The 24,679-nt window shown below is 49.3% G+C and overlaps 2 protein-coding genes across 3 annotated transcripts in view; both read left to right on the plus strand.

Moving 5' to 3' along the window:
- The first annotated feature begins 15,178 nt into the window (after positions 1 to 15,178).
- LOC120602911 (40S ribosomal protein S12-like) lies at positions 15,179 to 15,620 on the plus strand. Its single transcript, XM_039863245.1, has one exon. The coding sequence runs from the start codon at positions 15,179 to 15,181 to the stop codon at positions 15,581 to 15,583; it is 405 nt and encodes a 134-aa protein (XP_039719179.1). The 3' UTR covers positions 15,584 to 15,620.
- A 6,957-nt stretch (positions 15,621 to 22,577) lies between these two features.
- Positions 22,578 to 24,679, plus strand: part of SCUBE1 (signal peptide, CUB domain and EGF like domain containing 1) — a 115,396-nt gene continuing 113,294 nt past the window's right edge. Inside the window, exon 1 of one of the 2 annotated variants that reach the window (XM_039863237.1) lies at positions 22,578 to 22,673. In XM_039863237.1, coding sequence (XP_039719171.1) covers positions 22,586 to 22,673 — 88 coding nt within the window. In that variant the 5' untranslated portion in view covers positions 22,578 to 22,585. The remainder of the gene's footprint in view (positions 22,674 to 24,679) is intronic. The other variant, XM_039863236.1, reaches the window with a different exon arrangement.

A 24,679-nucleotide genomic window follows, 5' to 3' on the forward strand; every position in this document is an offset into this window, starting at 1 on the left:
ACTGTGCCTGATTGTTAAGCTTATGCTAACCCTATAAAGTAAGTTGAAGATTTTTGGGGTGAACTGAAACTTCCATCACTATCCAGTTACCATCTTATCTCTAATAATGCTTTTCTCCCTTCAAGTCTATTTTTATATTTCATGAAGATTGCCACAGCAGCTTTCTTTCTGTTATTATCTGCCTATCCTTGGACTTTCAACAGTTCTGGGTTCTTACGATTGAGGTGTGCCTCTTGTAAACAGAACATAATCTAGACATTTTTAAAATCCAGCCCAACGATTTCCTTTTCACGGAAGAGTTTAGTTCTTTTACACGGATTATTTCTATACCTAGATTAATTTCATAGTCTGAACTGGATTTTCTATTCATTCTATATACTTTTCTAGCCCTCAGCCTCCTTTCTTGTCTTCCTATCATTTGAGATTTTTATCTTCTTTTTCTTACCCTAATTTTTCTTTTTAATTGTTTAGAAATTATACATTCTATGACTAATTTTTTGTGCTTATCCTAGCTATTTCAACACTGACCACTTAACTAAGTCCAAACTTCATCGACACATTTGCCCTCCTCCCGAGTAATTGAAGAAATTTTAAAACGTTTTCATTTTGACTGTCCCCTCCAAAATTATATGGTGTCATTCAGTATTTTAATACTAGCCTATTTTTTTCCTACCACAAATTAGACATTATTATTGTGCAGTCATACAGTCCAGGTTTTTGCAGCTTCCCTCCAAATATTTGCCAATATCTTGGCCCGTTTTTCCTTATGGGTCTGGCCTTTCTCTGGAATAATTTTAATTCTCCCTGAAGTACATTACAATTAGAATTTTCATTACTAAGGATCTTTTCGGTGGTAAAATCTCCCAGTTTACACTTGTCTGCATATGTCTTTATTTCACTCTCGTTCTTGAAGGGTAGTATAGATTTAAGTTGACTGTTTTTCTCAGCACTTTGAAGCTATAATTCCACCGGCTTCTGGCTTCCATCGGCAATCATGAGAAATCAGCTGTAGATCTAACTATTGATCTTTTGGAGATCATCTTTTTGTTTGATGCTTTTCACATCTCTTCGCCTTTGTTCCATTTTACTACTGCGTGTCTGCATGTGGATTTATTTTTATTGACCTACCTTGAGATACACTGCACTTCCCGTATCTGAGGTTCGGTATCTATAACAATGCTACAAAATTGTCAGCCATTATCTCTTCCTGTGGGGCCTGTTTCTGCCCTATTATCGCCTTCTAGAACTCTAAGGGGATATCTGTACATCGGGCCCTCTCTATTTTTCTGGAAAATTCCCATGGCTCAACTAGTTTTCAAATCCTCTCTTTGGCTATATCTAGCTTGCCATTCAAACTGTCCATCGAGTTTCAAATTTTAAGTATTATATTTTTTATTTCTGTAAGTTTTATTTGGTTCTTCTTTTTTCAAATCTGGCTGTTCTTTACAGTGTCGTATTTCTTGTTCATATGTCCAAACTTCTCTTTCCTTTCTTTAAGACCACACGAGACAAGTTCTCTTAAATTTCTTTGCAGTCTGCATATGATCTTTTCAAAGCTAAAGGCTTTAAGGATCTGTTTCTACTGCCTTGTGTCTCTGCGGGCTCCCTTTTTCTCCTTGTGAAGTTTATTGTTTTTCACTGTGAGCCACTCCTTTTCTTTGGAACTGTAGTTGTGGAGATTCTCTAAGGCTGACATGTAGGCTTGCTTCTGCCAGCTGACTGGGGGTGCTGGCAAGCAGGGGGCACTTTAAATGAAATCCTCTGCTTGCATTTGTTGGAGCCACACAAGTCGTGTGAATTCAAACAAAATCCTGTGAGGGCCAGCTCGTGATGACAGATTCTCGAGGGAGATCATTTTTCTCTCAACTCAACCCAGTGTCAAGGTCAGACCAGGCAGGATTGCTTCCTGTTCTGTTCTGCAGGGCATCTTGGGGTGCATCCTCCCCTTGAGTGGTGCCCAGCTTTTATCCCCAGCTCCTCGCATCTCACGCAGCTAAGGAAGCAGAAGGTCAAAGCCTCCCTCCCGCCTTCACTTCATTTTGGAGATAGGTTATTTCCTTACTTTCGTGGCCATGCAAAATTGGGTAAAAAAAATTAAAAACCATATTTTATCTAACGTGTTACTTATAATCAAGGGAGTTATTAAAAAAGGTATCTAAGCTGGCACGTGCTTCTCTGAGAACTCTCCAGAACCTGCTTCGGCCTTCGGCCTGTTCTCTTTTAACACACAGTACAGCACACCGTACGTATCCATGCATTTGTTGTTGTGGTCCTGTCAAGTCGTGGGCTCCTCAAGGGCTAGGAGGGAGGGGGGGTCAGTGTCTTCAATCCCGATGTGGACATGGAACAATGTCCGCTGAAGAAATGGCTGGAGAAAGTTGAATGAATGAATGAATGAATGAATGAATCTTTATTATAGCTTCTAACGCGCTTCATCTGCTCATCCATGAATGTCAAGGACAACCAGCGCCCTGGGCCTATGTTACGGCCTCTCCTAGCGTGTGGGGAGGAAGGAGGGCATTCGTGCGGGACACCTGCATGTCGCTGTGTCACTCGCTATTAATCACGGCTTCACCTTGGAACCGACGACCGCATTTCAGTCAAGATATGGTCGCAGCAAGCTTTAAAACTGACCAGTAAAAAACAAGTTTCGATGCCACAAAGGGAAATACTTCTTGCCAGCTGGAATCACACCAACCGAATTTGGGGCCTGTGGGTTTTTAAAGCCCTAACCGGAAGGCCCGATCCTGGGCGTCAAGCCTGGCAGAGGACACGCTGGACTGTCTCATGAAGTGTGGATGTCTCAATCCTCATCTTTCTTAAAATGGAAACTCATCCTGGTACCAAAATACACACGGGTCTTTCAAATCTCGCTGCTTCTCCCACCTACCTTCACACTTCTGACTCAAGGGGGGAAAATAACCCACCAGCAATTCATCTGCTTCGAGGTCTGCCGGCAAGCTTATATTTTTTTTTCACAACTGAGTTATTTCTGATCTTGGTCCTGGCAGAAAGAAATATAGAGCAACAGTGGCTGGGAGACATTTGGAAGCCGTGCCAAGGCAAACAGTGTCTAAACGTCTGCATCAGATCCGCCAACCTCGTGAAAGCGTATTTTAACTTTACAAAAAAAGCACCTGAAAACACTCGCGACGTCAGACCAGTGCAAAAGAGGGTCAGAAAGGAAACTCTCGCCGGTTATAATGGGGGGACGGCAGCTCAGCATCGGATATGTGGCCTCGGGGCTCGCGAAGAATCACAAACCTCTAGCGTGAAGCAGGTCACAGAAGCCCCCGGTGACGGAAAGCTCGGAGGTAAAAAGCAAGCGTTTGTGAGTCCGACAAAACCGGATCTGAGGCCTTCCCCACCTCGTCTCAGCTGGGCGACCCTGGGAAAGTCACTCATCCCGCAGCTTCCATGTTTGTGAACGTGAAACAGAGGTGATGCTAATAAACCTAGCTCATAAAGCTGTCATAACAATCAAATAGAATTATATGTGTAAGTATATATAATCACAGTGCTTAGCAAGTTCCTGGCACGTGCTGAGTGCTCATGGTATGACGGATGCTGCATTTTTCTTGTTCTATCGACATGTATGAGATGATGATGATGGAGAAGACGAAGTCGAACCTGAGAGGGAAAGAGATACGGTTAAAGTCATTTTTTAAAAGCGGCGGCAGAAGCGGGATTACAGCCCAGCCCCCCCGACGCTGACTCGTGACCTCTTCCACCATCGCCTGTTTTGAATACCGCCGTCTTTCTTTTACAATTAGTGTTAGCTCAATCGCCGAAGGGGTTCCATGCCCACTCAGCGATCCATACCCATCTTCTTGCCTCTGTTTTCTATCCACATTGTGAGGTGATCTGGGTAAGCCCATTTTGCAGGCGAAGAAACTAAGGCACAGAGAAATTAAATGGCTTGTCTAATTTCAGCAAATCAACATCACACTTAGGATTTAGGCTCAGACCTCCCGGCTTGAGATCTGCCTTCATCGGGAGAAGGTCACCCCTGCTTTTCTTTTCCAAAACATCAAGCTAGTATTTACTGGGGCCAGGTCCGGTGCTCAGTCAGGGAATTCTGCGACAAACGGGACTCACTTCTTATCTGGAGGAAGCTCACAGGATAATGGCCAGATGGACATTTAAAGAAATAAACAGGAGTTTCCAACAGAGACGACAGATTCGACACCGTTTTCCCCCTCCCCAAACCCTACTAAAAAAGACAGCAAAGGGACTTCTTCAAAAGCCAGAAAAATGGAAAGGATAGAAGAGGAGACACAGCAGCAACTAAAGTCAGGGAGCTGAAGAGCGGAGGGAATGACTTTGCTGGTGAGAAATCTGAGTCCCAAGCTGAAGGTGAGGAAAGTTTTAAGACCGGGATCTCCAAAAAGCTTAGGGGATGGGCTGCACGCGGAAGGGAATGGGGCGTGGCTAAAACAAGGAGGAGGACTAGTCAATCATCCGCTCAAGAACTAGTTAAAAATCTAGAGCCTTCTCCCCAGTTTCGGGCAACTGAGCGATGAGACCCCACAACCCTCCCTGGCAGAAGCCTGGGGGCTTACACTCTGGAACGGTGAGACAGAGGCTCTCTGGCCAGGTGTATACTGGATCATGAGAATCCTAGGATATTCCCCACCCGTGTGCTAGACTATCAGCCTGGCCTTTATCCTTCAGGCAAGAGATCGGAAGAACTTTCTCCAGGAAATTTGACCAGCCCAAGGGGAAACATCTTTAGCTACAGATATTAACATTTTCCAAACCAAACAGCCCAGTCAGATGACTCAGAGAATCTCGCATCCTCAGGTCCCACCCACACATCCAGGAAGACCAATCAGCTGTTAGTCCCTGTGAGCAGACAGCCAAAGATGGTTGGACAAGGAAGGTGAGCAGGGCACGTAAAAGACGGAGACCAAACAAACAACAATCAGAAAAAAGCAACTTGGAAGAAATAGAAACAAGAAAGAAAGAAAAGAAAGAATGAAAGAGAGAGAGAGAGAGAGAGAGAGAGAGAGAGAGAGAGAAAGAGAAAGAAAGAAAGAAAGAAAGAAAGAAAGAAAGAAAGAAAGAAAGAAAGAAAGAAAGAAAGAAAGAAAGAAAGAAAGAGAAAACTACCAGTGACATTCTTAGAGAAAGAAGAGAAGTTATTATACCCATGAAACAAGAGCAGGACACTGCAAAAACATGAACATTCAGAGGATTTAAAAAGTGCTTTGGAAATTAAAAAAGTTCATGTATTTAAACATTCAGTAGAAGAGTTGGATTATACATTTGAAGAAATGTTCTAGAAAGTAGAGCAAAAGGACAGAGATGGAAAATAAGAGGTATGATGGTTAATTATATGTGTCCACTTGAGCAGATCATGGGTGCCCAGATATCCGGCTAAACATTATCTTGTGTCGTGTATGTGAAGGTGTTTCCAGATGAGATAAGTGTTTGAATCTGTCGCCAGAGTAAAGCAGACTGCCCTCCACAGTGTGGGTGGGCCTTGCCCAATCAGTTGAAGATCTGAATAGAACAAAAAGGCAGAAGACGAAAGAATTTGCTCTCTTTGTCTTACTGCTTGAGCTGAGATATCAGTCTTCTCCTGCCCTCGAACTGGAACTTACACCATCAGCGTTCTGGAACTACATTACCTGCTTTCATTGGTCTCGGGCTTGCAAATGGCAGATCATGGGACTTAGCCTCCATAATTGCATGAGAATAAATAGATAGACAAGGAACCAATAGGATGGATAGGTAGGTAGGTAGGTAGGTAGGTAGAGAGAGAGAGAGGTGAGGAGAGAGAGAGAGAGAGAGAGAGAGAGAGAGAGAGAGAGAGAGATCTCTACAGATATACAGATAAACATAGAATAGTTTCTGTTGGTTCTCTTTCTCTGGAGAACTCTGACTAATACAGGAGGGAAGAAATGGACGTTCCAAGAGGTATGGCATCTCATTAATAGAAGTTCCAGAAATACGACAGACCAGAGAAAGTGAAAGGAAGGAATTCATAAAAATTGGGAGAATTTTTCAAAACAAATCGACTTTATAGATTGCAAGGACTCACCAAGTACCCCTCTGGGCAATGTATAAAAAAGAGACCCAGATTAAGACACATTACCATGAAACCTGACACACTGGGACAAAGAGAAGACCCAGCAAGCTGTCAGGGGGAAGGAAAAGGTAGCATGTGAGGGGCAGGGGTAGCTTTGACTTCCTGACAACACCGGCAGCCAGCAGGCACAGGAGCAATGTCTGCGAAATACCGAAGGAAAAGCATTTCCAAGCTCCATTTCTTTACCCAGCCAAGCTGTCAATCAAATGGGAGGCCAGAAGGAAGGTATTTTTAGATGCGCCAAGTCTTGTAACATTTAGAGTCGATCCTCGTTATCCACAGATAACTTATTTGTGAATTCACCTACTCACTAAGATTTGTTTGTCACCTCAAAATCAACACCAGCAGAGTTTTTGTGGTCCTTTGCCGTGGTGCTCAGAGTGACAAAAAATTTGAGCCACCTCGGGTGACGCTCTGCCTTCTTGTTTCACCTCTCCTACTGCAAACAAGTGTCCTTTTCACAGTCTATTTAGTGTCGTGTTTTTCTCATTTTTGTGCTATTTGTTGGTGACTTTGCTGTTTAAAATGGAGGGTCCCAAGCATAGTGCTGAAGGGCTGTCTAGTGTTTGTGTAAGCACAAGATGACAGTGATGTTGTTTACGGAGAAAGTACACCCATTAGATGGGATACGGGAGAGGCAAGGAGGAGCCCCAGGCTGCTGAGAGAGGGAGACCCCAGGACCGCTGCCCGGCCCAGGCCTGGGGCATCCCGGGGCACCAGGCACGGGCTCCTGCAAGCAGGAAAAGAGCAGGTGCATTCAAAAGTCCACGAGAGAAGTTCAGAACTGAATTAGTGACAATTGCCGAGAAAACTAAGCAAAGGAGAAACAAGACGATTATTAGCTTGGGGCGGGGTACCACTTGACAGGGAAGGCTGTCATAGAAAATGCCTTTTCTCCATCTTAACACTTGTCGAGCACTTTCTGAGGCCCCGTTGGAAACATTTTGGTGTGACTTGACTCATTTAAAGCTCCAGGACAACACAACTCGTAGGTGACCGAAGGAGGACTGGAACCCGGGCGGGTGGCTCCAGAGTCCACGCCCTTCATTACCAAAAACATAGGTGACCACCCTTCTAAGACCGCGTGGAGGCACTGTGGACACGGAGAGGTATGGGCGGTGGGGGTGCGGCAGGAAACAGCAAAACCCTCAGCTTCCAGAATGAGGAGTCAACCCTCAAGGCTGACAACTACAAAAACCGAGATGCGGTCCCAGAGGCATGGAGGGAAAACCCCAAACAATTAGTCGAAGGAGGTGAAATCGTTGCCTCTGGGGAAGGCATACGGGAGAGGGTGGGCGGACGGCAGCAGGAAACTGCTGCTTTTCCCAACAAACCTTGTAGAACCATTTGCTGTTACACGTTTGATCAAAATCAAAGCTAAAAATAAAGAAAAGTAAATAAACAGTATCCCCCCTGATCCTAGACAGAGCCGGCAAGCCGGGGCTGCCAGGGCGGGGCCTTGGGCAGGCAGCTGTCCCTTTATTTCCTGTTTCCCCTGTGACTGCCTTTGGCCTGGCGGACGCCCCAGCATCTTCAGGGCCGCTTCCCCGTTACAGCCCCAGGTGCGTTTGAAAATCCCGAGAATCGCCTGCCAAGACCCCATCTGCATCATCCTCCCGCTCGTGCAGGGGTTCTTCGTATTGACATATCGCTGTCAGCTGCAAATAAGGGGTCCTCCCAGGTGATGCCGGGCCTGGTCCCTCGTCTCAGACTCACACCCCCGCTCCCTAAGAGCTGGGCTGCCAAGGGTTGTCACCACACACACTAATGACATGGCATGGGCTGACATGTCAGACCCTCAAGAGACACTCTCAGCATTCACAGAGACAAAGTAGAATCCAGCCGAGGGAGTCCAAACCTAGCTGGCACCCCCGCCCCAGCCCAGATGGTACTCCCTGCCCCTTCTCCTGATGCCCTACACTGACTCCCAGTTGTGGCGGCAGCTTTTCCTGAAGATTCCCAGGTGACAGCCTCCTGATCATCCGAGACTGAGTGCTGGACACTTGCTGCATACACACCTCCCCTTCCTTCTCCTCAGTGTCAAGTTCAACAAGCAAAGCGACTGCCGAGCAGACAATTCCCTTCCCAACAGGAATTTCAGATCCCAAAGGAAGACTCTTGTTCCCTCACAGCTATGACAACTCTGTGTCATCTCGTCTGTCCCTTGGCCCCTCTCAACCCAAGTAGACATTCGGTTACTGGAATGGCTGCTTCTCGCCCATTTCACAGGGTTCCTGTGGGGGCCAAATGAATCATGCAGGCTGGGTATTTTGGGAAATAGAAGGCTGAGAAATCCGAAGAATATTTTGAGAAGCACAAGCAATCAGCCCTCTGGGATGTTAAAATAGATGATTAAGTCTCGGATTAAACGGCAGAGCAGACACGGGCGGAACATGTAAAAATACTTAATATTCAGTAAAGTCATCTTCCACAAACAAGTATGGAAGGAGGGAGATGAAAAGTCAGTTTAGAGGCATTCTTCACATCTTTCAAATATACTGGTCCTAGAAATGGTTTATTAAGCAAATTGAATGTTATGAAGACTGGCCAAAAATATAATTGAACGTTGACCAGATCTCTGGAAGAATGAGAAGCTTCACCACCAAGATTTATGCTAAGGAAAAGAAGAATGAACTTGAACATATAAAAACAAGAGAAAGTCTTTTGTGCCCCTGAAAAAATTAGCAGGGCACGGGGAGAATGGACTGACGGCCGAGTGAATGGGCAAAGGTTAATATCAATAATCCATGAAGAAACTCTAGTCATCGGTAAGAAAAGCTTTAAACCGACAAGTTTTTATTCTCTCTTATTTTTTTGGAACTTGACAAAACGATAACAAATTTCGTCTGAAAAAAAAAAAAATAAACATGTGAGGCTAGCCAGGGCAATTCTAAGGAAAAACAAAAGTAAGGAGGAAGACTGACTTTCCCAGATGTTGAAACATATTATCAAATACTTCTGAAGGTTTAGTACTGGAACAGAGCTCAGCCTAGAGTACAGAAATCTACGGCATTTTATGGGGGAATTCAAGACTGAAAAAGAAAAAAGGAGGCATTTCATACCAGAGAGAAGAGATGTGTAACTCAAAGCACGATAATGAGATAGCTGACCATCTGGAAAAAATTGAATCCCTACCTCACCCCTTATAGCAAAATAAATTCCAGATGGACCCAAGATTTAAACAAACAAACAAAAAAATTCAACATAAAAATTCTGAAAGAAAACATAGGTGAAGTTATTTATAATCTTGGAAAGGAAGTATCTTTCTAAGCAGGAAACCCACAGCCATAATAAAATTCATTTGAGGAAATAAATGAGTGAGAAATCCAAAGATTATTTTCAAATAGATGAGGAATAAGCCCTCCCTGGTATTAAACTACGCAATTGATGGAAGGCAGAGAATAGTCTTTCCCACATAAAATTACTTGAACCGTGATAACGACGTCTTCAACGGCTCATGAACAATGCGGGAAATGTTCAATAAAGGGAACCAGGCAACCATATTAGGAAAAAACTGTTTAAACCCATTTTCACATATACTAAAGAATAAATTATTTCTAAAGCAAATCAAATCCTAGAAAGACTGCCCCAAAAATATAAGTGAATATCGACCAGCTCTCTGGAGGAGCGAGAACTTTCCAGGCTTATAAATGAAGAAATCAAAAAGAGAAAGGAGAATTGATTCAACTATTTTTTTAAACTATCTTCTGTATCAAAGTTTCAAAGTTAAAAAAAAATTTTTTAATTTAATATTTTAAATTTCTAGGTGTAAAAGTAGAAACAAAGTCATAACAAAAGCTAAACAGGGACTGACATTTGATAGGATTGCTTTAATTTAGAAAATGCTCGTACAAGTGAGGAAAAGGCTTAAAACCTAACAGAAGAATGGGTAAAAGCTGTATACGAAAGGGAAATTACCAGAAAAAAATGTTAAATGCACAATAACTGTGTGAAAAAATTCAGCCTTACTTATAAAAAAATGTAAGTAAAACGATACGATGCTCTTTTTTTACCTATCGAATTGACCAAGATTTTAAAGTTTGAAAATGCCCAAGTTTATGCAGTATTTGCATTTTTCGCATTTATTTACATTCTCCAACACTGTTGGAGGAAATATAAGTTGGTCTACTCCATTCCTTTTAATGTCTGTACAATACTCCATGAATAGATGTAGCGAAGTTGATTTAACCAGACCCCATTTATAGACACTTAGAGTTGCTGGATCTTTTTCCCCGCCCAGCATTAGAAAAAACAGTACTGCCGTGAACATCCATGTATGTACTTCTTTGTATACACAGGTGGATATATTTGTAGGAATAATTCTTGGCAATAGAATTGCTCGGTGAACAGATCTTTGCCTTAAAAGTTTTGGATAGATATTGCCAAACTGTCTTCCCACAAGGCTACAGCAATTTATACTCTGACCAACTGTATGTGAGAACGCCTGTGTCACTGTACCTTCTCCGGCATCAAGAATTTATAACACTGATATTGTTTTAAGTATGTAAAAAAAATGAGAGAGAGACAAGGAACAGGGCAGGAATGGATGGGAATTATGAAATGTGGTACAGATGTAAGAAATTTGTCTTGGTTCTGCCACTTACCTTCCGTGAGATCCTCGGCATATCCCCTCCCCACGCTGGGCCTCATTTTCCCCATCTATAAAATAATAGGAACGAAATAGATTGGTCCTTCTCAAACTTACTCACCCAATGACAAAGAGTGAATCGGTCTCACGTGTGAGTGTCAGGGTGGCAGGGGCGGGTGAGAGGCAGTCTCTGCCCATACTTCTCTCTCACACACCGGAGACACAGTCCCATCAGGGGCTCCAGCATGGCCCAGCCTAGGCGGACAGGGCTGGGTCTCATTCCCCAGCCATGGCTGAGGAAGGAGGGGAAGCAATATCTACCCTGATGGAGAAGGGCTTGTTTATGTGCCACGAGGCCAGCTGGACCACAAGGCTGCCTTGCCGGCTGTTTTTGGCATGGGCCATCCAGCATCGATCTGCTCAAAAGCCACCAGCGGCTCCCCATTACCTGCAGGAGTGTGGCTAAACCCCTTGACTGATTCTGGCCTCGAGGATCCAGGGGCCAGCTCCAACTCCTTTATGGTCTGGCCAGACACACAGTCTCCCCTTCCCACAAACTGAGTCTTGACCATACACCTTACCTGGGCACGTGCCCGCCTCCTGAGCTTAGCCCTCCTGCGAAGCTCTCCCACCTCTGACGACTTCCTTTGCATAACTGTCCGTGCTCTTGCACATAATCTACAGTGTGTAATCTGGTGTGAGAATCGAAGGGCACAGGGTCAACAGGGAAAATTGACAAGCCTTCACCAAAAAATCAAAGCGGGCATATTCCAGATAGGACTATCGCTGGGATGTGTGTGTGTGTGTGTGTGTGTGTAAGGTATGGCAGGTGTGTGTGTGTATGTGTGTGTGTGTGTGTAAAAAGTCTGGAAAGAAGTACAGTACACCAAAATGCTTCTCTCTACAGGTGCTCATAAGGATAGCATGGATGATGATGATGATGATGATAGCTTTTGTTTACGGTTTACATATATGATTTTCATAACCAGAAAAACTACTGTTTTTTAGCACTTTGGAGTTAAATCGGGATAGATGGATAGGTATTTTCAAACAGTGAAAAGCAGATTCTGGACACAGGTGATTGAGATCAGATCCCATACCCCCCCCCCCATAATACACACACCTCTTCCAGTTACCCTCCTCCTCTCCTGCCCACTGTCGCCACCCCTGTGGCCTCCCTGGAAACCGTAAGTGCCAGGCACCAAGCTCGACCCCCACTTCCCAGGAGTCAGAGCTTCCGCAGCTGCCTGGCTGCAGGGGGTGGTTAAGAGTCTGACCAGCCCTGACCCTGTTGAACGCCCCTGTGTGAACTTGGCCAAGTGACTCTCCTTCCTCTGCGCCTCCATCTGTGAAATGGCCCTCGTAGTGGTACCCACCTCCTTTGTAGACACGGACGAGAGTGAAATGAGATGAGTGAAAGAAAGGGCTGAACCCAAGAGCCTGGCACATAGTAGGTGCTCAATAAATAAATGCTCTCGTCATAATAATTATTACTACTATTTGTTGGAGAATGTTCAAAGGGAGCAGACAGGCAGTCCCCTCAAATGAGTACTTATTTAGAAGTCCTCTGGACGGAGGCCCAGAAAACCAGAATGTGAAAAGGATAAATAAAGAGTCTGCAGGAGCTGGACACAGCCGGGCTGCGGGGGAGGGGCTGCCGCGCAGAGAGGGGTCTAAGCCTCGGACAATGGGCGCCGTCTGAACTACCCAGGGCCGCTTCTCTGAGTCGTGAGAAGAGCTATTTTCTTGTTTAAAGCCTTAAAGAGCTATTAAGTTGGGCAAATCACTGGTAAAACAGCTGGAAACCTAACCAGCAATTTAAACAGCCACTGCCCTTCGCTGGCGGGGAGGAATGCGAGCCGCGGCCGGCGCGTCTCCGGCCGGCATTGTCTGCGCTAAGAGGATTGCGGGGACCTCTTCGCGGGCTCTGAATGCAGCCCGAGCTTTATTTAGCAAATCCACGATGTCTCCCCACCCCCTCCCTTGTTGAGCGATTTGAACTTAATTTTTCCCCTTCTGAGCTCTTTGACCGGTCTATTCTTTCATTCCGTGAATCAACGAAGCCCGTGCCAGTCCCTGTCCGTCAGAATGGCCCGTGGGGTAAACCAAAACGTGTTTCATTGATCAACTTCAAAAGGGCCTGGGCGGGGTGGGGGAAGGGGGACGGGGAAGGGGGTCTCCGGGCTGCGGGGAGCGGGGGCGGGCTGGGGGAGCGGAGCGCACGCGGAGGCTGCGCCGGCTCCGAGTGACAACGCGGGAGGAGGGGGCTGCGCACAAAGTCTGTTTCTGTCCGCGCCATGCGTTTGTTTGTTTTGTGGCCAGCGATTCTGCAGGCGCCTGGGGCCGGCCGGCCTGCCTGAGGCCCCACCATTCGCCCGCAGTCCATGGAAAGGAGAGCTGGGCTGCTTTAAAGGTTTTACTTCATTTTATTTTTCTTAACCTCCCCACAAATAAAAAATTTGAGCCAACCTAACAGAGTTCTAGGCTTAGAGCAGTCTCTCCAGGGAAATGCGGCCACCAGCCCCACGCTTCCATTAACATTCACTCCGGCAACATCCCCCGGCCCTGAGAGCCCCAAGGGGCATCGGAGGCATCAGGGAACCGGAAGGCGTCACCCGTGGCCGACCCACGCGGGGACGGGGGGAGCACGCAGTCTGAGGGAGGCGGCGCGGCAGCCCAAGGACGCTGAAATCCTGCCTTCAACAACATTTAGTGAGAACCTACTACCCACTACCGGCCAGGTGCCTAGATCTACCGCTTGATTTTATTTTCACGCATCTTTTTTCAATTGCAAAAACAGTGAAGGCCAATGGCAAGAACGGTTCTGTGACACTACGGGTGCACAGAAAAAACTCAACGTTCCCATTGGAGACCTCTATATCCCGCTCCCTGGAGGAAACCACTGTGGGCATTAGGACGAGTCACCTTTCGAGACTTTGTACAAATACACACACAGCACAAGGCCTGGCCTGCAAGCATTGCTTAGTAAATGTCTTCCTAAATGAAGTCCCCCTCCCAGCCCCCACCACCCCACCCCAACTCCCCACCCCCTGTCAGCTGGGCGGGAGCACCACAACTGAACTGCTTTTTCTTTCCCTAACAACTCCTGCTGGATCCGCACAGCCTGGGGCAGAGGGTACTTAACCTTTCTGGGACTCAGTTTCTCCATCTGCAAAACGGAGGATACGAGACTCCTGACCTCAGCCTTTGACTGTGAGGATCAAATAATATGATGGGGATGAATGAGTCTGTGAACTGTAAAGTCCTGCACAAGTGCCCATTGTCACTGTCACCATGACTGGCCCTGGGAGACTCGTTATCAAAGAGCGTGGATGACCTTGGGGGCAGGGCGGGAGAGCCCAAGCTCCTTGGTCAGGCTCTCTTGGGGCCAGTCTGCTTCACTCCCCCAACATTCCTGGGAGATAAGGGTGTCAGGCAAGAATGCCATAAAGGCTCATTGTGCAGGGGAAGCTGCCCCTGGCTGCACCCCGGCGCAAGCAGCCACGGCGAGACCGTTATCACGGTCACATGGCTCCCCCTCCTTTGTGTTAGACACATTCTTGGAGTTGAACTAGGCTAGGCCTGGGACGAGAGAAGGGCTGGCATCTTCCGTGCAAATGGCAAACCATTGCAAGGCCCCAGAGGAGGGGAAAGCTATGGTCTTTCTGCATCCTGAGACCCACCCAGGGATGTCGCTGACCAGCATCATAGCCTCCTGATTGTATGTCATCGCTGCCACCGATTAGCCTGGGAGAAAATGCTTGAGGGGACCACAGGCGAATGTCTCCACTGTCACACCGAGTCTCAGTGCCTGCTCCGCCAGACCACTTGCTGGGCACTGGCAGCAGGAGGGAGGGAAAGGAATGAGTGACCCTCTAATTCATTCAGGGGTCCCCGCTATCTACCTAGCATCAAGGCTCCTGCCACATCTGCAGCCATGAAGCCCTTGCCTGGCTTCCTGATGGTTCTGTGCTGGTCTTGGGTTTGGAGACTTGCTTGTAGTTCAGGCAGGTAGCATCCTTAGGCAGCAGCACTGGGAAGAGTGCCAGGGAGTGACCCCAAAGGGCACAGGAGACCGAGGAGATGGAGAGGAATGGACAGTGAACTTAGGAAGTGAAATTGACAAGACGTGGTCACACCTTTCTGAGAAGCAATTCAGTTACAGGTTTAAGGACACAGGAACTGTCAATTCCTACCACCCGGTATCTCGCTTCCTCAGAACTATTTCAAAGCAATGATCAGAGATGTGAACAAAGATTTCGGTACAAGGATGTTCCATTCAGCTTTATATATAACAGCAAAAAATTCGAATTGGCTTAGACTGGTCAAATAAATTATAGTGAATCTCTGTGATAGAATACTACCTGATTTTAAAACCATGTATAAATATATATATATATATATAACCATATATTCTCTTTCCTTGCTGCCACAGAGTAGCACGGAGTCAAGGCTTTGGTGTTTTCAAGATTCAGCTCCTCCCGTGACCCACCACCATGGCCGAGGAAGGCCTAGCTGCTAGAGGTGTAATGGATGTTAATACTGCTCTACAGGAGGTGCTGAAGATCTCCCTTGTCCACGATGGCCTAGCACGTGGCATTCGTGAAGCTGCCAAAGCTTTAGACAAGCGCCAAGCCCATCTGTGTGCACTTGCATCCGACCGCGATGAGCCGACTGTGATGTATGTCAAGTTGGTGGAGGCCCTTTGTGCTGAACACCAAATCAACCTAATTAAGGTTGATGACAACAAGAAACCAGGGCAATGGGTAGGCCTCTGTAAAATTGACAGAGAGGGAAAACCCCGGAAAGTGGTCGATTGCAGTTGTGTGGTGGTTAAGGACGATGGCAAAGAGTCTCGGGCCAAGGATGTCATCGAGGAGTGCTTCAAATGCAAGAAATGAACAAATAAACTTGGCTTTGGTTTTTGAAAAAAAATAATACATAAAACCACATATTAAGAAAATTAAGATAATGCTAATTAATTTAAGGAAGTGAGAGAAAATTGTGAGGTTGCAAAGCTGTACGTGTTGAACGAAACTTGGAAAGCATGCTGAGCAAAAGTCGGACGAAAGAGTGCGTCGTTATGCATGATCACATCTGGATAAAGTTCTAGAACAGGCGAAACTGATCCCTGGTCAAAGATATCAGACTAGTAATTGCCTGAGCTCGGGGGTTGGGGCAAATGACAGGAAGAACAAGTGGCAATGAGCGGAGTACAGCGTGTGTTCTCTACCTTGATCGTGGTGGAAATTACACAGGTGTGTGCATTTGTCAAAACTCACGGAATAGTGCAGCGACTGTGGAAAACAGTATGGCAGTTTCTCAGAAATTTAAACATAGAATTACCGCATGATTCGGCAAGTCCTCTTCTGGGTATTTAGTCAAAAGAATTGAAGTCAGGGGCTCAAACTACTATTTGTATGTCCTTGAACCTAAATACACCCATGTTCGTGACAGCATAGTTCGCTTTTTGACTAAAAGGTGGAAGCAACCCAAATGCCCACCCACAGATAAATAAACAAAATAGGGCATATCCACGGAATAGAGGATCGGTCGGTATCCTTAAAAAGGAATAAAATTCTGATACATATGACGACTGTGATGAACTTTGAAAAAATTATGCAAAGTGAAATAAGCCGGACACAGAAGGACCGATACTGTGTGGTTCCACTTATATGAGGTACCGAATTCAGAGACAAAAAATAGGATGGTGGTCGCCAGGGGCTGGGGAGAGGGGAGGGGGAAATGGAGGCACGGAGTTTCGTTTGGGATGATGAAAAAGTTCTAGAAATGGGGAGCGGGGGGTCGTACGACACTGTGAGTGTGTGTCACGCCACTGAATTGCACACTTGGCTAAAATGGTAGATTTTATGTTATGTATGTTTTACCACAATTGTTAAACTTCTTTCACGCTCATCAAACTACGCGCCTAAAATGGTGTATTTCGTGGTATGTAAATCAGGCCTCTAAAAAGATAATTCAAACAAAATCTAAAAACAAAAAACACAGAGGTCAAAAAAAAAATGCTGTTATGTGTAACACGATCTTAATTTAACTTAATTTTTTTAAATGTAAATGCGCATAGAAAAAAGACTGGAAGAAAATGTAGCAGAAAGTTAATGTCTTTTCTGCGTCGAGCAGATATGACTTTTTATTGGGGTTAATTTTGTGTGAAGTCACAGAGAGGTGCAGCGGCTTGCCCAAGGCCACACAGCGAGCAAGTGGCAGAGGATGGACTCCACCATGAAACATCTAAGACTGTAGCACAGAGGCAAGATCGAGGAACCCTGGACAGCTCCTCTCACCTTGGCTCTGAAAGGCTGAGTGACCAAGGGCAACACTTCCCATTCATTCCTTTATTCATTCATTTCTAGTTCTGCTGGGTGGCCTTGGGCAAGTTACTTAACCTCTCTGTTCAGCATTCCATACCTGTAAATGAGAGTAGCAGCGCCTCCTTCATCTGGTGGTTGTGGGACTACGTGAGTTAAAACATGTAAAGTGTTTAGAACACGGCCTGGCACGTGTTGTCAATGGTGGCGTTTCATGGAGACACCACCCTCCCAACCCTGCCCATTGATTAAACAGGACTATTTTGGCCTCCTGTGATAGAAATTTGCATAACTGTCTTAAGAGGAGACAGGATGATTCGACCAGAGCTTCAAACACTGTCAGGCCTCTTCCTTTCCCTCCCCTGTCCTTCTCTACTCTCTCTCTCTCCTTTTTCCCTCCCCATCTCTTCCCTCTGCTTCTGACTGGTGTATCTGTTCTCTTGGACCAGCTGTCCACACCATGGTGGTGTGCCAGACTGCTCTGGACACCCATCCTTACTGCTTCATCCTTACTGTCTCATGCCCACATGTGGAAGAAGACACACTTTGAGAATCCCAGAGAAGGCATCTGATTGGCTTAGCTTTGTCACGTGTTCTTGCTTGGACTGATTACATGGCCAGGAGCATGGGATAGAATGAATGGCCCAGCCAAAGCCACCCATTTACCACAGAGGCCTTGGGTGGAGGTCTGGAAGGGGTACTAGTAACCAGGAAGTCTAACCTGTACATCCCAACATCTCGATCTAAGAAGAGGACAGATCTACTAACTAATAAGTTCCAGCTTTTAAAGCTGAACCAGTGCCCGTAGCGGGGGCATCATGCAGGTCACCCACCAGGTACCCGCGTCCAACGGTCCTGCTGTCTGGCCCAGCTTCCCCACAGGGCACACAGGATGGAGGTGGCTGGGAGAGCTTGAGCAGCTGGATTCACTGCCCAGGGCCCTGAGCAGGGGGACGGCTCTGGGGACAGGGCACCTGCGCTGAGCCTTGAGTCTGGGTCTGCCGGGCACATGGGATGGGAAGGGCATTATGGGAGGAGGGAATTCCTGTCAGCGTGTCCATGAACTTGCAGCAGAGTCCACCCCGGGGCGATGTGGGCATATTCTTGGTAAACCGCAAATCGCTGCACAGACCTGGCAAGAAGGATGCGCCCTGGTGTTCACGCTCCGGCCAGGAGACTCTGGGAAGCCTTCTTTGCTGTTGCCCTGTCTCCTGTGCCCTCGGCCCGGGGGTGTGGAGGTGCGCCTGTGTGTCACATCACCCCTCACTTTCCACTTCTACACAGTCCCGCCTTAAAATGAAGTATCGTCATTCCAGATGGGATAAAAAATGGGGACTCATCAGCAAGATGAATGAAGATAAAATTAGGTAGCACCTAAAATCAACCACACGAATTGCGAACTGTTACAATGTGTCTGGCCACTACGTAAAAACCACTTTTCTCAATATCGAAACCAAAAAGTAAAGTTTGACACATGACACAAGGAGCTCCCTAACACCCTCTGAGCTTAGAGGGGATTTTATTCGCCAGTGATGGTTAAGAGTGCATCTTTAGGAGTCAGGCCTGGGTTCGAATCTTGCCTCTGCCGTTCACTAGGTCTGTCCTTGTCCCAGGCAACAGCCTGAGCCTCCATTTTTTTTCAGATGATGGTGGTTTTTACCTCTCAGGACTAAGTGATGCAATGCACAGGACTTCTGAGCACAATGCTGGGCACACAGGGACATGTGACATGGATGGCTATTGTATACTAGGGGAAGAGCCAGTGGGAGATCAGATGACACTGAATGCCGAAACTCAGGAGGGTCACTTCAGAGGACTCTGGACCGTGAGATGGAGATGTCCACGGTCCTGGAGACTGAGACTCTCATTTGACAGGTGGGGGCCTGGTCTGTGGGGCTCAGGGTGACCGAGGGGTTGCAGAAAAGATTGCTCTCAAAAGTCTAAAGATGTCTGCAACACAAAGAGGTATTATTATGGAAGTCTGTTTTTAATAAGAAAGAATGACCAAAGCCTGTACAATCATCATCAAGATGGAGGCTCAACATCCCTGTAGTGAGAGTTGATATTTGCAGAGAACTGTATTTTCTCAAATAACTTTCACAACTATTATTAATCAAGAGAATTACTCCTGAAGAAAAAAAAAATTTTTAAGTGTTCTTACAATGAAGTGTTCTTACAATGAAGATGGGGGTCATCAGGCTGAGTCCGGGGTGGCGGAGGCTGTGTATGTGCCTAGGAAGAGCAGAGCTCACTTATCCCTCCCTCTCCCCTCTGCTCCTCAGACCTCTAAGAGGTGTCACCAGGGGGAGCCAACGGGCCCTGGAGGACAGCGGTCCTGCTGGCCAGCCCAGCTTCCCCACAGGGCATGGAGGATGGAGGTGACTGGAGAGGGTAGGCAGCTGGATTCATGTCCTAGGGCCCCATCAAACAGCCAAAGAATCTTTATCCCCTCCCTGGAGCAATATGAATCCTTGACAGTGATATCTGTCTTGTTTCTTTATTCATTCGTTCATTCATTTATTCTTCACTCCACAGTCATTTCTTGGCTTCATCTGGGAGCTGTGGCCCCAGATGTGGATCAGCTGTGAGCTCTGCCTTCTGAAACCCCTGGTCTGGAAGGAGAGAGACGTGATACCCAGGGCGAGCTGGACTCTGAGCAGGAAGCCCTGAGATCTGCGGGAGCCCCAAGGGGGACCTGCGCCTGGCTCGGGGGCAGAGGTTGGGGTGTGGGTGCGTCTAGTGAAGAAGGGAACAAGGGGTATTCCTGGCAGAGGAAGGCCTTCAGTCACACCTGAAAGCGGGGTGTCTGTGGGGCCTCCTTTGACAGCGGTTTGGTGACGATGGGGCTGATCACAGGGAAGAACGCAGAGTGCCCAGTTGTTTTTGGAAAGTGATGGGAAGCCATGAAGTGTTCCCTCCCAGAGTGACCATCCAATTCATCCCTGGGCCTCCACTGGCCCAGCTCAGTCTCCAGAGGCTGCGAGATGCCCCTTGCTGGAGTCTAGGCATATGGGTGCCCCTCCGGCCCACCCCATCAGCACAAACACCGCAGTCTCTGTGAGCAGCCCGCCTATGTGTCACCGTCACACACACGCAGTGCTTCACAGTTTGCTAAGTATTTTGAGAACATTCACTCCTCAGTCCCCACCTTCTCCAGTGAACCTTGGCACATTCTCTTGTCCATCAGGAAAATCGCCTCCTCCTACTTTGTGCCCAATTCTAGGGGTTCTGTGCCCTGGGAGGCCTCCCTGGTGCCCCCCAGAGCAGAAGTGACCACTTCTTTCTCTGTCACCTCCTTGGGTGCACTCGTCAGGGCTTACAAGTATGTCTCATGTCCACCTCCCTCCTCCCACTCCCCTCGAGTCCTCCGCACAGACCACAACCGCCTTTGAGAAGGAACCCCCGTTCCCGTCTGCACACCTGAGAGGGGGCAGGCTGGGTACTAGAACTTGGCGTGAGTGAGAACTGCCCCTGCAAGAGTCCACACTCTAACAGGCCATCACCCTACCTCCACTGCCTCCTTGATTTGGGGGGACAGAGCCTGGAAGAAGGTTTCCCTGATTCCATCAAGTATGGGGGGCACCTGGCCAGGTTGGGGAGTCCCCGATGGACAGACACATTAAAGGACATTGTTTCTAATGAGTTAGAGCCCCCTGAAAAGACCCGCCCCCAAACTCACACTTCTTGCCTTGTTACCTAAAGCACAAGACAATGTGTGGTTCTGGGTGATTTCCCCCAGACGCCCAAAGCCACGTAATTGGAAAGAGGACAAAATAAAGTCTGATAATGGGGTCTCCCTAGTTAAGCCACCAGCCAGAAGCGACTGTGCAGAAGGAAATGTCTGGAGTGGTGGGGGGAGGGGAGGGCTTACTGGAGGCACAAAGCAGCACTTCCTTCCCCTCTGATTCCTGGACTGCCGTGCCTGGCCCTTTTGGTCCCCCCATGTGGGGGATCCCTTGCCTCAGCCACCAGACCAGCGCCACAAACTGTTTGTGATATGAAGTCACATTGGGACACAGACTTAACTTTCCAGGGCTGTGCAGATCAGCTACAGAAGGTCGTGTGAAGGTGTATGCAGGAATGTGTGTGTGTGTGTGTGTGTGTAATGGCCTGAGGCAATATTAATGTTGAGATTAAGTTAATAAATCGTGTGTATGTCTGCATGTAAAAAAGAGGTGGCATGTTTGAGGCTATATGAAGTATATGAATGTGTGAGTTATTGTGAGAACATGTGTCTGTATGTTTGGTCGTGTATTAGAGGGTGTGTGTGTGTGTGTGTATGTGGAAGTGTAATATTTGGGGGTGAAGGGGACGCTGGCGTGGAGAGGAAGTCAGGCGCAGACTGGTGCAGGCAGAGTGGACAAAAAGAGGAAAGTCTTGTCTTTGAGTCAGGCCGGGAGAGCAGGGGAAGAAAAAAGGAGCTCTTATTGGTGGTTGTCAAGGAGATGGACCTTGGGGTTTGCTGAACTTTCTTCCCTTAAAGCGTCCAGACTCTTGGGCTGAGAGGGGCCATTTATTTCCAGGCACGCCTCGCGGGCGGGCGGGGGTCTCCTATCCAGGCGCCAAAGGCCAACAGGCGTCAGGTGTAGACCCCAGGCCAGGCCAGAGCAGTTCTTGGATGGAAGGACCGCGATGTTCCTCCTGCCCTCAACCCACCGCCCCGCCCTGGTCTGTCACTGGGGCGGCCCCAGGCCTCGCATTCTCAGGACATTGAACTGCTGGCTGAGAGGTCACCCCCGCAGAAGGGTCGTGCGTGCCAGCAGAAACTGCCGGCAAAGTGCTATAGTCCCACACGGAGATTTCCCGGTGCTCCTTCCAGACATAGGTTCTGCGGTTGTCCTATGACAAGCACACTTACGGATCACTGTCCTTTGGAGAGTGGTAAAAATTTCATTTGTTTTCAAAGTAAATTTTAAAATGATCTCCACGGTTTAGTCCTGTCGGGTTACTTCACAGCAGCACTGCCAGCGCTTGGCACACAGTAGGTGCTCAATAAACATTTACCGACCAGATGGATGAATGTACAATACCGCTTTGCGCGTTTGCATTTCTTTGACTACAAATGGATGCCGCCGGGCCTTCCTAGACTTCCGAGGACCACTGGGCAGGCCCCCTCCTCACCCTTGGGGGTGAGTGTGCTGCTCCCGGAGGCGCAGTCACCCTCGACGATGGGGGTCTAGTGGGGAGAAGGGGGCAGAGGAAGAGCGCAGCTTCCAAGTGATCCCCAGCCTGGTCGAGGCTGCACCCCGCGGCCGAGCGAGCCTCCCCGGGCCCCCACCCCCCACCTGCCGCCCGCGGGGAGGGGAGGGGGTGGCCCCGGCCCCCGCGCCCGCCCCTCCCCCCGCGACCCGGCAACCGGCTCCGATTGGCCGGCCTTGCGCGGCACCCCGCCCCCGACGCGCTCGGGCCAATGAGCTCGAGCCTGTCAGCTCGTCAGCCGCGCGGGCTTGGTGGCTGGGAGCCCGAGCGGTGGCGGAGGAGTCAGCAGCGAGGAGCGCTCACCGAGCGGCCGGTCGGGGGAGTCCCCGCGCCCCGCTCGTCCGCACGCCCGGCCCGGCCCGGGCCGCAGCGAGCATGGGCGCGGCAGCCGTGCGCTGGCACTTGTGCGTGCTGCTCGCCCTGGGCGCGCGCGGGCGGCTGGCGTGGGGCAGCGGGCTCCCAGGTAAGCCCGGACCGGGTGGGCGGTGGCGACCGGGTCCCGGGCGGCCCTCCGACCCCGCGACGTATGGAGGGCCGCAGACTGCGCGGTTCCATGCCCTGTCCCGCCTCTTTGCAAAGTAACTTCTGGGACCTGCGCGGGGCGCCCCCTCCCCGCAGCCTGGGCTGCCCGGGGCTCCCAGAGCCAGACAGCCCGCAGCAGGGGTGGGGTGGGCTGAGGCCCCAGGGGAGGTGGAGTTCGGGGGCGGGAGGAAGAAAGCAAGCGCAATGGGCGGCCGGCCGAGGGGGACCCGGCGCGCACCGAGGGCGGGAGGGAGAGGGGACCCCGGAGTCGGACGGGCGCTCCCCCAAGGGGAGAGGAGAGCGGACAGGAGGAGGCTCAGAGGGGAGACCCGGAGAGGGTGACCGAGAGGGAAAAGACCGACATAGAGAGCAGGGGGTGGGGGTTAAATGGAGGGACAGACGGACAGAAAAGGAAGCATAGAGGGAACACACAAAAGGACAAGGGAAGAAACCCGGAGAAAGACAGGCATGGAAGAGGAGAGGAGAGACCCCAAGACCGCCGGGGGAACGGAGGAGACCGAGGGAGGGCGGAGGAGGCAACGGGACAGCAAGAAAGAAACAGACGAAAGAAGGAGAATGAGGGAGGGACCAAGGGACAGGAAGGCTGAGAGGCAGAGGTGGACGCAGAATGGACACCAGAGAGAGAGCGGGCGACCTGGGGGTGCAGCCGGCAGGGAGGGAGCAAGGCAGAGGGAAAGGGAGGATGGAGACGGCTGGAAAGCGATGGACAGATGGACAGTCAGACAGGATGCGGAGGACAGATGGACAGACACAGAGAGAAGGAGATGGATGAGAACCAAAGGGAGGGGACACCAGACCTGAGACATGATCAGAGCGGGGTCCAGGAGAGGAAGGGAAGCCGGCAACACCCGAGGAGGTTACAGGCTTCTGACCCTGGTGGGGACAGGCAGCAGAGCGGACGTGGGGGCTCCGGGAATGTCCCAGCGACCCTGGCAAGCCCACCCCTCCCCCTCCTGCTCTGCCGGGTGTCTGGAAGGGGCTCTCCCACAAAGCCGAAGTCACAGTCTCTCCTCCCACATCTTTGGGGGAGCTTCCTCCCTTTCTGCCCCTGGTTGGGGGAGGTGGGAGGAAGAGGGTCCTGGCTGCCCCTGCGGTTCTCTCTGGCTTTCTCTGGGCACCCCCTGGCTGCTGCGCTGGGCTCTCCCAGGTCTGTGTCTGGACACGGAGTCTACTCCTGGGAGTCACACCCTGAGTGAGGGTGCCAGGCCATTTCAACTATTGTGCAGTTGGAGCTGAGCAGTTTTTCACGCACCCCCGCCCCCTGCTGGGCCCGGCTGTCCACGCCCCCACTTGTCTGTGGGTGTCTCTCCCACGCTTTGGGGGTCCTTCAACCCTGTTTGACTGTATCCTGCATGTGCTTCTCCCCACCTCTGCCTCCTCTCTGCTTGTGTGCGTCTCCACCCCCAGCCCCACCCGCTGGAGCCTTGTGCTGTGTAACAAACCTAAGGTGGAGCCTGTGATGGGGGGGCTGGGCTGCCCTGCGGAAGAAGCCCCCAGCCCAGAGAGGAGAGAGCCCACGGGAACAAATGGTCATCTGCCCTCTCCCAGGCCCCACCTAAAGACATATTTGGAAGGCGTCCTGGGAGGTGCCCCCACTGCCCTTCACCTAACATTCATTCACTTCTATCCTCATGAGGACACCTACCTAGGTAGGGGGCGAAAGGGGCTCCAGAGCCCCTCATTCCTGTGCCCTGACCCTTGAGAAGTGGGAAGAGCCTAACCTGCGGCCCGTTTCCCCTGCGGGTCCCGTCTCAGTCCTCCTCCCTGGAAGGATGCAGATTGGCCCCCTCTGGCCTCTGGCTTCCTGCCTTTGAGGCTGTGCCACCCCTGCACAGGGGTCCCTCTGTCATCACTTCCTCAGAAGGGGATGTTCTGCTGGGCCAATGTTCCTGCAGACCCCCGGGCACGCGATGACTGGCTCTGGCC

The sequence above is a fragment of the Pteropus medius genome, unplaced genomic scaffold (genome assembly GCF_902729225.1).
Source record: "Pteropus medius unplaced genomic scaffold, Ma_sr-lr_union100, whole genome shotgun sequence".
In the NCBI taxonomy this organism is placed as follows: Eukaryota; Metazoa; Chordata; class Mammalia; order Chiroptera; family Pteropodidae; genus Pteropus; species Pteropus medius.